The 13,535-nt window shown below is 48.9% G+C and overlaps 1 protein-coding gene across 11 annotated transcripts; it reads left to right on the top strand.

The window, feature by feature from the left end:
• Nucleotides 1-700: 700 nt before the first annotated feature.
• LOC113960567 (butyrophilin subfamily 3 member A3-like) lies at nt 701-13,225 on the top strand. Of its 11 annotated transcripts, none has more exons than XM_027670199.1 (11): nt 725-793; nt 1,335-1,399; nt 1,546-1,675; nt 1,918-1,983; nt 4,910-5,080; nt 5,399-5,740; nt 7,078-7,353; nt 7,693-7,794; nt 10,689-10,856; nt 11,126-11,176; nt 12,086-13,225. In XM_027670199.1, exons 5-11 carry the CDS (start codon nt 4,948-4,950, stop codon nt 12,640-12,642), a joined length of 1,629 nt encoding a protein of 542 aa, XP_027526000.1. In that variant the 5' UTR covers nt 725-793; nt 1,335-1,399; nt 1,546-1,675; nt 1,918-1,983; nt 4,910-4,947; the 3' UTR covers nt 12,643-13,225. The 11 variants fall into 11 exon arrangements, with proteins under 11 accessions (XP_027525991.1, XP_027525992.1, XP_027526000.1 ...); XM_027670198.1 differs by having other exon boundaries at nt 1,510-1,675; XM_027670190.1 differs by having other exon boundaries at nt 701-793; nt 1,310-1,675.
• The last annotated feature ends 310 nt before the right edge of the window (nt 13,226-13,535 follow it).

Below are 13,535 nucleotides of genomic sequence, written 5' to 3'. Positions count from 1 at the left end.
GGGACCCTGCGCTGCTCCCTGGCATATCCCTTGGCATTTGGAATGCTGGAGCTCAGTGGGCAGTTCATTACAGCCTTTGGCACCAGGGACACTCCTCCCAGTCCCAGGAGAGCATCCTGCTCCTCTCCTGTCCCAGCATCACAGAAAGGGGAGAGTGGTGGTGTCACATCTAATGCAGAGCCACAGCTGGGCAGGGCATTCGTTTATTGATCCCCACAGTTGACAGATAGTGGACCACGGGGTCCCCACAGTGGCTGAGTCTGTGCAGTACCTGGGGGAGCTGCAGGCTCTCAGCCTGTGCCTTTCTCCCCCCAGGCAGCAGGTCCAGCTCCCAGGCAGGGACAGTCACTGAAGATGAGTGATTCTCTCTCTGCACACTCAGTGTCACTTCCCACCGGCTGCAGTTCTTCACGAACTGCTCCAGTGTTTGACCCTCGCAGGGTCTCAGGTCCAGCCAGCAAACCTGCTCCAGCCCGGGATGCTCACAAAGTTTGACCCTCCTTCAGGCGCTGTGGAGGACCAGACACCAGCATGTTTTGTCTCAGGCATTCTGATTGTTGGGAGAGGGAAACTGTAACTGTAAGAGAGGGTCCCATGCAGGTGGGGCAGCATGTTCTGAGCCATGAGCTCAGTTCTCACCCCTTAAGACTCCTGTTCAGGATGTTTGCGTCATCTCCCCTCCTCTTCCTCCCCTCTCCCCCGGGCTCACTTCCTCTAAGAGGGCGCCAAAAAACTTTGTGGGCAGTTTTACGTGAGCGGTTGCAGCAGCTGAACTACAAAGAGCAGCAGATCGGTGCGTTTCTCTCTCATATTTTTTTTTTTTTACTCACTCTCTCAGTCACTTCCCTTGTTAACCCCAGCTGGAAATATCAGAAATAAAAATATGGGTTTATAGGCGTATCGTGAAGTTGTAAGATATCCAAGTCTCAGAATGGACTTGGGTGTCAGGGTCTTTTTCAGCCGGTTAAGGGAAATATAAAAATTCCCAAAATTAAAATCTTTCGGGGCCACGTGAGAGTTTGGTACACAGGGGTTTCTTTTCTCTCTTTGGGCTAAGAACAAAGGAAGATCCCTCACTTTTGACAGAGGATGGCCAGTGGCCAGTTAGAAAGAAGGGAAAGCCCCTTTTCAGAGAAAAGAAACCTTTTTAGGCAAAAGCGAATATATTAAGCTTATCTGAAAAAGGTGGGATTTTGTAAAACTATAAAAATGCATGAAATTTAAACCCAAAGGGTCTTTTCTCCCCAAAGAACTCGGTGTGAGACTAGAACCAGCACGCTGAATAAATTCTTTCTTTTTGTTTCATGAGTTTTTGCTGTCCTTCTGAATTCAAGGGAGAAGTTTTTTCTCACAGAAATACTTCTGGCACAGTCTTTGGAGGAAGAAACAGCTGCGAAAAGTAAGACTAAGAGGAAAATCCAAGAGCACTTCAGTTCATTGAAGTTCTTGAAAAGCAGAATTACTCCCATTTCAAGCTGATTTCTCTGAATGCTGACTGTCAATTCCCAGGGAAACCCCACCTTCATTCTCTATGTAATCTGTCAGCGAAACATCAGTCTTAGAGTAAAATCATCTGTGATCTTCAGGCAGAGCCACACCCTGAGTTTATCCTTGATCATCTCTGATCCACAGATTGAAGACACAGGGATCGGGGATCGTTCTCACCAGACAACAGGTAAAATCCAGCTCTAAGTCTGAACTAAGACACAGTTTGTGGGCGTTGAGCAGGATCTCTGCTTGTCTTAAACTTCTCAGTAGCATCGAAGCTCCATTTGCACCTAATTCCCTACAACACCAACACGGAGCCCTCCTGTGGCAGAGGAGATGTGACCTTCTGGCAGCAAAGTAACTCTTGGGCACAGAAATGCTGCATTTAAAATTCAGAACCTGACCCTTCTGTTCATTTCCCTCCTGCAGGTGAAAGTTTCTCTGGCAAGAGGAAAAATAGCTGTCCTATATCAGTGCTCACCTTTCCTGACTCAGGTAGGTAAGCAGGTCTCTTTTATTTCTCTCCCTCCTGAACAAGTGGTGAATGTGGTGGTATTCCCCCTCTGGAAAGGGCTGTTGGGCCCAGGGGACCCCCTGGGGGCAGGGCCTTGAGGCAAAGCAGGGCTGATGATGACTCTGGAACCTTCTCCGTAAGCAAGGCTGGTTCCAGCTGTGCCCACTTGGAATTGTTTCCTGCCGGAAGCTGAAACAGTAGGAAACTGCCCTGATTTTATGGGAATTTGGGATGACAATAACTCTGAGAGCACCCAGGGCTCAGCTGCATCTGCAGGAATGTTACTGAGCTTAAACTGTGTCCTGGTGTGTCTGTTCAGCAGTGCTGAACACGAAGCCTTGGGGGACAGAGAAGCTCTGTGTTTGATTGTTGTGCTGAGATTTTTAGGTCTATTTTCACTTGTCTTCTTTTGAAAAGCATTCAGCTTGTTTGGGAATGTGGGTTTGGTCTCTGAAGTAGTAACTGATGACTTGTTAAACAGCGAGGTTTCTTTTGAGCCCTCCTTGGATGACAGGGAAATTTGTAAAAGTTGGATGTTAAAAGACCATGACATTTGTCAGAAGAAGTATCTGTGTTGCTAAACAAGGTATGTAAGGTCTCAACAAGTTCTGGATGGAATTCATAGGTAAGATGTTCCAGTCTTGTGACATTTTGCATTTCCAAGCCTCTAGCTCCTGATCTAGAGGCAAAGAGGTTTCTGCAAGTCCTGTGTCATATCTGCCCCTTCCCAAATGCCTGATTTAGTATCCAACCCTGATAATATCTGAAACAGCCCCTGAGACCTCTTTTTAGGTGACTGAGGAGCAGCCCTCTCATCTCTAATCAGGATTAACCTCTTTCCCATAGTAGATGTCTAAATTAATGCCTCTGACAAAATTTCATATGGCCTCATGGGATAATGGACTGCAAAGAACAAACTTAGTGCATGTCCAAGCCCATGAAAACAGGAGGAAGAGCAGAATTTAACAGGACAGTTTCCAAAGTTTAGTGCCAGTTGCAGTTTGACGTTCAATGCCCTGAGCTGCCTGTGGAGTTTATGGACATGTGGGCCATGTGGTTGGTGGAACTGAGGCTGTGGTCATGTTACCCCAAGACCTGTGGCTTGTTGAGCGATGTGAGACTGTCCTGGTTAAACCCAATGGCCACTAAGTACCACAGAGCTGCTCGCTCACTCCCTGGCCCCCGGCACCCCCTGGGCGGGGAGAAGAATTGGAAAGGAACAGTAAACCTTGTGGGTTAAAAAAATAACAGCTTAATAATTGAAACACATTTTAAAAATAATTAGAATAAGATTAATAATAAGAATTGTAATTTAAAGTAGAGAAGGAGAGGAAGATGGAGAGCGAGAGGGCAGAATAAAACCCATGTGATGTCCAATTTTGCTCACCACCCACTGACTGATGCCCAGCCTGTCCCCGAGCAGAGATCAGTCCCCTTCCGGCCAACTCCCCCCAGATAATATACTGGGAACGATGCTCCATGGTCTGGAATATCCCTCTGGCCAGTTCAGGTTACCTGTCCTGGCTGTGCTCCCTCCCGGCTTCTTGTGCAGCTTCTCACTGGCAGAGCAGGAGACACTGCAAAGTCCTTGACTTGGGCTGAGCACAACTGAGCCACAACCAGAATATCAGCGTGTGATCAGCATTATTCTCATCTTGAATCCAAAACACTGCCCTGCACCAACCACAAGGAAAAAAATTAACTCTATCCTGTCCAAAACCAGAACAGAAACCTCTGAGTGCCTGTTTATCTCCATGTGCCAGAAACAGAGCTGAGATCAACCAGCTCAGAGGAAAAAGCCTCTGCTCTGGAGATCAGAGTGGAGACAAATCCCCATCATAGTGATCTGTGGTGAATTGGATGAAATCCCTCCAGGAGTCCATGTCCCTCCTTAGCAAGTGAAGAGGGAAAAATTGTGATTAAAACCAGGTGAATTGAACACTTCCCCTGTCACTCCACTTGTGCTTACCCAGCTGGCCAAACATGGCAGGACATCCCAGGACAAGAATTAATCCAGAATTACTGATGTCTGCCTTGATCCACCACCAGGCCTGTTCCAACTGCATCTGATTTAGTCCCATGAGATGTAGCTGTGAGACCTTATGGCCACCTTATGGCTGGGAAGTAGGGATGTATCCAGAACTGCAGTGCAGGGTGATTAACTCTTGCTTGGAAACCATCAGGGTGTCTCACCTTCCTCACTGCTCACTAACCATGGAATATTGAACGCTAATAAAGACATAAAGATACCAAACCAGAAGTGTTGCTATGTGGACTGAGATAAGGACTGTCAGTCCCATTCTGAAAATGTCAAAGTTTGCAGAGAGAGCCAGAGCCAGAGAGGGGAAGGATCTTTAGTGTAGTGCAGCAAAGCTGACCCTGGTGCAGCTCCCTAAATGATTCCAGGTTTGTGCTGGAGCTGATGCACTGTCACCCTGCAGCCTGAGGGTTCCCAGGGAGAGGGAACTTCAGGATAGCAAACACCATGGATTCCCCATCTCCAAATGTAGGCATGGGAGGGGATAAACTGTATCTTCCTACTTTTCCCCCCAGCTCAGAGCATGGACAGAGAGACTCCTGCAACCCAGACCAGAGATTTAAACTGGTGTATTAATTAAGGTGTCCATCAAATTTCGCAGCAGGCAGTGGGGGCTGGGTTGAATTTTCCCCTCTTGCATCCGCTGTTACAACTTCCTGGGAGCACGTTGGACTGAGAGAAATTCCCAGAAACTGCAAGGATAATTGAGATCTCTGGAAAGGCAAAAGTTCTCTTGATGTCTGAACTCAACTGTTTGAGTGCTTTGCACCTTTAGAAGTCACAGCTGGCAAGTGCCAGGTGAGAGAGATCAAGGGGCTTTGGGACAGGATTTCCCTTCCTTGTCCACTTCCCTTCTGTGCCTGTTCCAGGTCAGCTGCAGGATTGTCCCACCTCTGTGACTGCAGGGATGGACCAGAGGAGATGGCTCCCGTTGGCTCTGACACTGCTTCCAGCCTGGTTTCTCCCTCTCTCCTATGACTTTGGGCTTTTCAATTTCCCCAGTTACAATTTTGTCTCAGAGGAAAGAAGAAAAGGAGAAAGTGAGTAAATGCTCCAAACCACAATGAATTTATCTTTTATAGAAAGAACACGTGAGCCATTTTCAAAGGCCATTAATTCTGCTTTCCTAAGATTTTTTCAGAACTGACAATTTCCCCAAAAGATCTCTGAGGGTTTTTTTTTTTCTCTGACATTCTTCATTGATGAAGGTGCATGAACAGAAGGGACCAATGTAATTAGTGAATATTTGCAACTGTCATTTGTTCCTCATTGTGTTCCCCCAGTACTCTGTGTCCTTCACACCAGTACATTCTCTGATTGATTCCAGGCAAATGCTCACTCATGTTTGATTTCCACAGAAAATTTTGAGCTTAGCTCTCCCCAGAATGTAGTTGGAATTGTTGGCCAGGATACAATCCTTCCTTGCACCATCTCTTCCACAAAGCCACTGGACAACCCAGAAATGCAGTGGAAGAAGATCACAGATGGACATCCAGAGGACATCTACACATATGGACAGTCTGGTGGTGAACCAATGCAGAAATACCATGGGCGGACATCAGTGCCAGGAGATGGATTTGCCACTGGGAACGTGTCCCTGACGCTGAAGAATGTCCAGCCAGCAGATGAAGGAATGTACAGTTGCACTGTTACATCCAGGGACTGGAGTGCTGACACAGCCACCGAACTCAGCATTGCAGGTTGGAGACTCCCTGGGCTGGGAGGGGAAGGGGGGAAGATCTTCCAGAGGGAAAAGAGCTCTCTGAAAGGTCACTGTCCCCCAGCTGATGCCCCTCATATGACCCAAAATGTCACCTCCCCACTCACAGCAGCCCTTGAGCCACATGGCTCCTGCTTTTTGATCCATGGGACACTTGATTTCTAAATCACTGAGGGGTCTGTAAGGAGCCAAGAAAATTCAACCCATGTGCTAACATCCAGGAGGTAATAGGGGAATTGGTGATCTGACTGGCCCATGAGGGTCATGGCAGCCCTGGTAGTTTTAGGCAAGAAGGAAGGAGCTTTAAAGCTGAATGTTGCAGGAGACACAGAGCCTGCACTGCCTGTTGGAAGGCAGCTGCATTGTGTGGTGAAATGGAGCAGGCAGGAACAGCTTGGTAAAGCTGCAAAGAGACTGCGGCTGAGTTCCTGTGGCAAGAGATGTTGTGCAAGCCCCATGCCCAGCCTGAGCCTTGTTATGACCCATGTGGGGCTGGAGAGCTGCAGCAGTCCCTGCTGGGGAGGTGTGAGCCTGCCTGGGAGATAGACAAGTGCTCAGCATCCCTGGCTGTGGGACTGATAGGAATGGTGCCCTCCCTCTGGGGACTCCTCAGCTGGGCTAAGGAGATGTTCTGGGCTCCCAGTTCCCCCCAGATGGACAGTTGGCATCGTTTGTGTGCAGGGATCGATAATGTCAGGTGGAACTGGTCAGCCTGGAGTCACTGAGCAAAAATAGCACTGAATCATATCATGGTTTGGGTTGGAACTGACCTTCCATTTGCTACTATTGCCCAGGACAAATTTCTATGAAATCCAGCTCTGACCCAGCAGTGGAACTTAGAACCATGTGTGGTGCATCCCCCTCACCACCCTGGCACAGCTTTGGCACAGTCCCTGGGCAGTGACCATCTGTGCCCACCTGTAGTGCCAGCATGGACTGGGGGGGTGCCAGGGAAAAAGCTGAGTGGGCTTTAGTGCCCTGTGTCCTCCTTTGACAATCCTCAAACTTGGACCAGCCTCCTACAGATTCATTCTAAAAGAGGGATACAAACCACACATCTTCTCCCTGCCAGCTCCATGGGATAGTGGGGAGCTGAGAGACAAACCCATCCCACACTGTAGCTTTTTCTCAGCCAAAGGAAATTTGGCATTTATGGCAAATGGAGTGGGGGATCTCAGAACGACCATTGCAAAGGTTGGGTTAAGGACTGAGAGAAAGTGGCAACAACTTCTGGAAGAAGCAAGAGCTGTGAATCCAAGGTAGAGCTGGTTCCATGGAAACACACTTTTCCCACTCACAAACTCTCTTGCCTTTAAGGTACCGGGGAAGTGTTCCTTGAAATTCTGGGCCCTCAAGGGCAGGGGCTTGAGCTTGGCTGCAGATCACATGGATGGGTCCCCGAACCTACTGTCCAGTGGGTGACTGAGGATGGGCAGGGTCTGTTTGCAGACACTGAAATACAGCAGGACAGTGAGAAACTCTTCAGTGTGTGGAGTCGAGTCACAGTTACAGGAGAGGAAGTGGGAAAAGTCACCTGTCAAATCCTGAACCCCCTGGTGCAGATGGAGAAGAAAACTACTGCGCGTCTCTCAGGTGAGTCCCATCGCCCTGAGAAGCCTTTGCTGAAGGCTCATTGTCTCAGGAGCCCTGGAATGCCCTTTCCAGTGCCAGGGAAGATGACAGCTCTCCAGTCTAGCCAGATCCCAGAGCAGCCTGGGGCACTGCAGGCAGGACAGGTTGCAGTGAGAAAGGAGCGGGGTCCCTCTTGCCCCAGATGCACATCCCTAGGGAAGGCAGGTTCTGCCCACCCATGTAGGACTGACTGGGACTATTTGTCCCTTCATCTCCATAGGAACTCTTTGGGTGGGTGCTCAGATTTTGGGGAAAAGATTGAATATTGCCACTGATGACTCAGGTTTTTTCTTTTCAAAGGTGCTGCTTTTCCCCGTGTGTCTCCATTTGTCCCTGCCTTCTGGACACTACTCACTTTATTCCTTCTCACATTGGCTGCTGGTGCTGTTCTGGTATTTCGAGGTAAGGGCTCTTGGTTCACAGGACCTCATGTTTTCAGAAGGCTGTGGGAGGTCAATCCCTGTGAGAAAGTTCTCTGCAGAACCTGCTCTGGCAGAGGGTGTTCCTTGTGCATGGTAGAGGAAGGCTCTGAACAGATGGCTCAGGTGAAGTGGCTGAGGGTTTTACACATCACTTCTGGGGTTTAGTTTCACTCTTTGACTGCAAGGGATCATTTCTCAGCCCCTTGTGAGACTGGTCTGACAATTAGCATGAAATATCATGTAGAGTTTGCCTCTGGTCCGTAGAATTAGCAGACCTAAGCTCTCCTGCAGGTAGGAGCTTTCCATGTGCTCCTCTGTCATCCAGAGGCAGAAGGGAGATGCCTCCACAGGCAGCTGAGAGCTTGAGGGAGCATGGTACCTACAGACAAGAGGAGGAAGGAGGGTGGGTTGGTGGACTTTTCCTGTGATGAATTAGAAGGGCCCCTTCCTCTGCCTCCACTGGGCTCATCTACCCAAGCCTCCAGTGGAGCTTGTTCATCAGAGCTGGACCTTTTTTCCCAAAAGTGTCCATGGTGCCTCCCATCTTGGAAAGGGCCTCTCCAGAGATCTCTGTCTCTGCAGCCATGGCTGGGCAGAGGGCTGACCCTTCCCTTGCAGCTCTCCTGAGCTTACACCACTTGCATCTTCTGAAATCTGCACTGAAGCTGCATCTGAGCATGTGTCAGGAATGGACATGGACCTGGAGAGTTCCCACAGAGGATGACAAACACCCAGGGAGTGATCACTGTGAGCACACAGGGAAGGGAGAACTGCAGCTCATGAAGCCATGGCAGACGGGGGCTGTTGCAGACACCTCTGGACAAACTGGCTGCTCATGACTTGGATGGGTGGACTCTTCAATGGGTAAGAAACTGGCTGCTGGCTGGGCCCAGAGAGTTGTGGTGAATGGAACTACATCCAGTTGGGGCCGGTCTCTAGTGGTGTCTCCCAGGCTCAGTTTTGGGGCCGCTCCTGTTTAACATCTTTATTGATGCACGAGGTTAAACAAGGCCAAGGACCGGCTCCTGCACTCGGGTCACACCAACCCCCTGCAGCTCCAGGCTGGGGGAGGAGTGGCTTGAGAGCTGTTCCACAGAAAGGGACTTAGGGGTGCTGGTTGACAGACAGCTCAATATGAGGATTTAAAAGCCAGGGAGGAGATCAGTCATGGTGCCCACAGGTGCACAAGCATGGGAATGCCTCATCCTTTTTTTTCCAAGGATGAGTGAGTTCTTTTCCAAGGACACTGAACTAGAAAAGATTCTCTGAGGAAAGAGAAGCTTGGAGCACACAAATCAGTAAATAAGAAGGACATATTAAGAACAGCCCTTTGGAGAAAGACTTGTGGGTGATGGTTGATGGAAAACTCACCATGAGCCAGCAGTGAGCACTCACAGCCCTGAAACCAACAGGATCCTGGGCTGCATCCAAAGGAGGGGGGGCAGCAGGTCAAGGGAGGGGATTCTCCCCCTCTACTCTGCTCCTGTCAGACCCTGCCTGGAGCCCTGTCTACAGTTCTGGTGCCCCAAGAAAAGAAGGACATGGAACTGTTGAAGCAAGTCCAGAGGAGGCCAAACAGTTGATAAGAGGACTGGAGCACCTCCCCTGTGGAGACAGGCTGAGAGAGTTGGGACTGTTCAGCCTGGAGAAGAGAAGGTTGTGTGGAGACCTCACAGCACCTTCCAGTATCTGAAGGGGCTACAGGGAAGGCAGAGAGAGACTCTGCATGAGGAACTATAGTAATAGGACAAGGGGAAATTTAGATTAGATATTCGGAAGAAATTCTTTCCTGTGAGAGTGGTGAGATACTGGAACAGGCTGCCCAGGAAGATTGTGGATGTCCCAACCCTGGCAGGGTTCAAGGCCAGGTTGGATAAGGCCTTGAGCAACTTGGTCTGGTGGGAGGTGCCCCTGCCCATGGCGGGGGTGTTGGGGCTGGATGATCTTTAAGGTCCCTTCCAACCCTTAACATTTTATTATTCTCTGTGGGAACTGAGTCTGAGTTTCTTGTCCCATCCCTGCACAAAAAAAGAAGGCAAAATCAAAACCATTTCCAGGTGCCCCCTGATATGGTTTGAAGCTGGCTCCCTGCCAAGTCTCCAAACCTTACCACCAGAAGTCCCCCCCCCCCCCCCAAACCTCAGGGAGAAGAGGGAGAAAAACAACCAACTAAGAAATAACCCGAAACGAGAGAGACAGCTAAAGTGATATATATAAATATATTTACACTTATATATATCTTTTAAAATATATACAATTTTCACAAGGGAAGGGAAAGGGAAAGGGGAAGGGAACAAAACCAAAATTATATATATATATATATATATATATATATATATATATATATATATCCCAAATCAGTAGCCCGAGATCTAGTAACTAGAGAGTTAGCAAAGGAAATATATCACCACTCTCCTTGGGACAACTGAGAGTTGCTCCGGGACGATCGCCGGCAACCTCCGTCTCCCAAGGTCGACAAGGCCTCACCAGGCCTCGCTCCCCAACACGGCAGACTCAACAGCAGGGAACCTGCACCTCCAAGCCGCCGGAAGGAAAGAGAGCAAAAGCCTCTCCTCCTTTCTTCTTATAATCTGGCTTACGTAAAAATCGTAGGGAATACTGGGTAAATCTGGCCCCTTCCTTGGTTACAAACTGGTCACCAAGGAAGGCCTAGCCCAAACCACCACACCCCCTTACGTGCAAGCTTTGTTTCTCTGAGGTGAGGAGGGAGAGAAGGAACAATAAAACACACTGAGAAGAGGCCCTCAAAAAGAGAATTTAAAACAGAAGTTTTATCATCTGCAGGGCAGGTGGGTGGTCTCCTCTTCAAGGGGGTAATGTCATTGTCATAGGGATACCTCTCTTTTTTCACAGAAATGAAAGTGGTGGAAAATACCACAGGGGCCCTGGAATCCATGTGGAAGAGGGACCTTCATGAAGTCTCCCAGAAAATTCAAACTCTGCAGGAAGATTTCCAGAACATGCAGCAGTCCACACAGCGTGACATTCCGTTACTCAGAACAGACCTGGAGAACAAACTAGGTGAGCAGGGCCATTCCCCAGCAAGGCCTTCACGTCTCCGAAGGCAAAAGCTGCTCTACAGGCAAACTGTCCTGTGAGCTCATCCTGCACAGCTCCTCAAAGGAGGATGGCCTCGGACTTCTCAAAGTTCTTCATAAGTTAGAGAAGCAGCGTGTTACTCCAGGAGAACATCATCCTTTTGGCCAACAGCTTGGGCTGACTCTGAGCACACTGGGGCCCAGCAAGCCTTGACAAATCCACTAATTGCCTGCTTTTCTCTTTTCCCACAGAGCTTTTCAAAATACAGTACTACAAAGAGAAGCATAGGGGATATGGTGGAGGTGAGTCCTCAGAGCCTGAGTGCAGCTCTTAAAAACATGTCCAACCCCCTCAGAGAACTGTTTGGAGAAGAATATGCTCAGATCAAGGGTAATTTGATGACTTTTTTCCCTACCCTGTGCTGCCAAAGGCCCTGCCTGTGCCTGTCAGGAGCATCTCAGCTGTGGGAAGCAGGGGCAGCCGGCTTGCACTGGCCACTGCAGCCCGCCCTCCCTCCCACTCCTGCTTTGGCCTCTTTGGTCTTTCAGGAAAAGTGTCTGAAGCTGATTTGGCTCCACTGCAAGAGCAGCTCCTTCTTCTTTAAATCTGATCAGAGCTAGAGGAGCTCAGTTCATGCCATTGCCCCTTGCTCGAGTCCTGCCAGGGGTTCATCCCATTCACTGCTGAGCATGGAAAACTGAGGCAAGAAACATTTTTGTGGCAGTGCAGATCACCCTTTTACCATGTGGCAGCAATATCTAGACTGGTGCTGTCCTGTTATTTAGGAGAAACTGCCTAAAGCTTGAAAATTACCTTCAGACTTTGTCTAGGAGTTAATCCTGACACCCAAAACTAATTGCAGCTGCTGTCACCTCCTGGTCCTTTTCCCCAGCAACACAGAGGTGGAGGGAGTGGGTGTCCAGCCCCACAGGCTCCTCCTTGGGGCTGCCTGCTGGAGTCCCAGGAGCTCTGGCTGAGTGCCTGGCACTCGGGGTGGGTGTGCAGGCTGCCACTCTCTGTGACAGCAGCTCAAGGAAGGGATGTGGCGGGAGGGGAGGGGAGAAGCTCGAGGTTCCCTGAGGCTGCCCAGGGAACCTGAGCATTGAGAGGGGGAAGGACAAATGGGAGGGGGATGAGGGCCCAGAAGAGAAAGTCTCAGAAAAGCAGAGCTTGTGTTTTCTGCTCCTCACGGCCTGACCTGACCATTGCAGTTGTTGTCACCCTGGACGCTGCCACAGCTCATCCCGGACTGGGAATATCTACAGATGGGAAGAGAGTGATAGAGGGAGGTTTCGCCATGCAAAGTATCATCAGAGACTTCTCCAGCAATGAGAAGAGATTTGATTCCCATCTGTTTGTGTTGGCAAAGCAAAGATTCAGATATGGGAGGCTCTACTGGGAAGTGTCTGTTCGGGGAAGAAGAAACTGGGCCTTGGGTATTGCCCGGGAATCTGTGACTCGCAAAGGGCCACTGACTCTGACCCCTAAGAATGGCTTCTGGGTCATTGGGTTGGCAGATGGGCGAGACTATTGGGCCTACACGGATCCTCAGACCCGTCTGAGTGTGAGTGGGGAGTTGGAAGTCATTGGGATCTTCCTGGACATCCTAGCCAAGGAGGTGTCTTTCTACCATGTGTATGATAAGGAAGCAGCTCTGTATACTTTTAGCATTGCTGATGGCAGCAGCCAGAGAGATGAATTCATTCCCTTCTTCTCCTTAGGCTCTGCTACTGCAAACCATGATCGTCAGGCTCTGGTAATAGTGTAGATTTTTGATGATGTTGAATAGTTTACTCCACATTTCAAAGCTCAGTAATGTACAGCCAGTGTTGAAATCCCATTGTAATCAGGCTGCTGCCTAATTTGTGTCTCCTGAACAAAGCTAATGAAGGACAGGACAGATCTCCCAGAGTGGTCTGCTCTGAGTTTTTTGCCTTATGGATCAGAGTGAAGAATGTTTTGAGGGAAATTCTATGTACTCAAGAAAAATAAATGTACTTCAATGTTTGTATGAAAAAAAGTGGTGTGAGGGACTGAAAAAAAAGTTATTAAAATTATTACTGGCTCAAAACAGCTCTCTGTGTGTGAGAGGGGACAGATCAGATTCTGCCAAGGTGCAGTGGTGCTCTGCCCCCATGAGAGCATCTCGTGCAGCTGTCAATCACTGGCACACTGGTAGCACTGCCCCACACCACACCCCAGGGGACCTCTAACCCAGATCTCAAATGGCTGACAGACCAGAACCCCACCTGGGGGTCATGGCCACAGGAGTCCAGAGCAAATACAACCAACATCATGAGGCCCTCCATGTGCATGGCCCTATCGTTCTTGGATTTGTGTTAGCTGGTTCTATGCTCGATCTAAGGCAGTAGCCGTAATTCTCTCTCTCTCTCTTTTTACTTCTTAATTTCCTTTTCTTAATATTTGGGTAACTTAAACTTGGATGGGTTGGAATTTGCTAAATCAATGCTTTGTGAAATGCTTTATGTTGGTTGAATGCTTCTTTTAAACTTTTTCCAAAATTTGCTAGTAAAAGTGTGTTATTTTGACCCCCTGAAAAGCTTTGCAGCATTTCTCCAGTGTGTGGCCTCAGGGTATAAAAGTACTGAAGGCCCTTTTAATAAATCTGTCGGGTGGATTTTTGAAACCGGGTACCTTTTG

This window comes from Corapipo altera, unplaced genomic scaffold (assembly GCF_003945725.1).
Source record: "Corapipo altera isolate COAL_440 unplaced genomic scaffold, ASM394572v1 61184, whole genome shotgun sequence".
In the NCBI taxonomy this organism is placed as follows: Eukaryota; Metazoa; Chordata; class Aves; order Passeriformes; family Pipridae; genus Corapipo; species Corapipo altera.
This window is presented reverse-complemented; position numbering and strand designations above follow the sequence as displayed.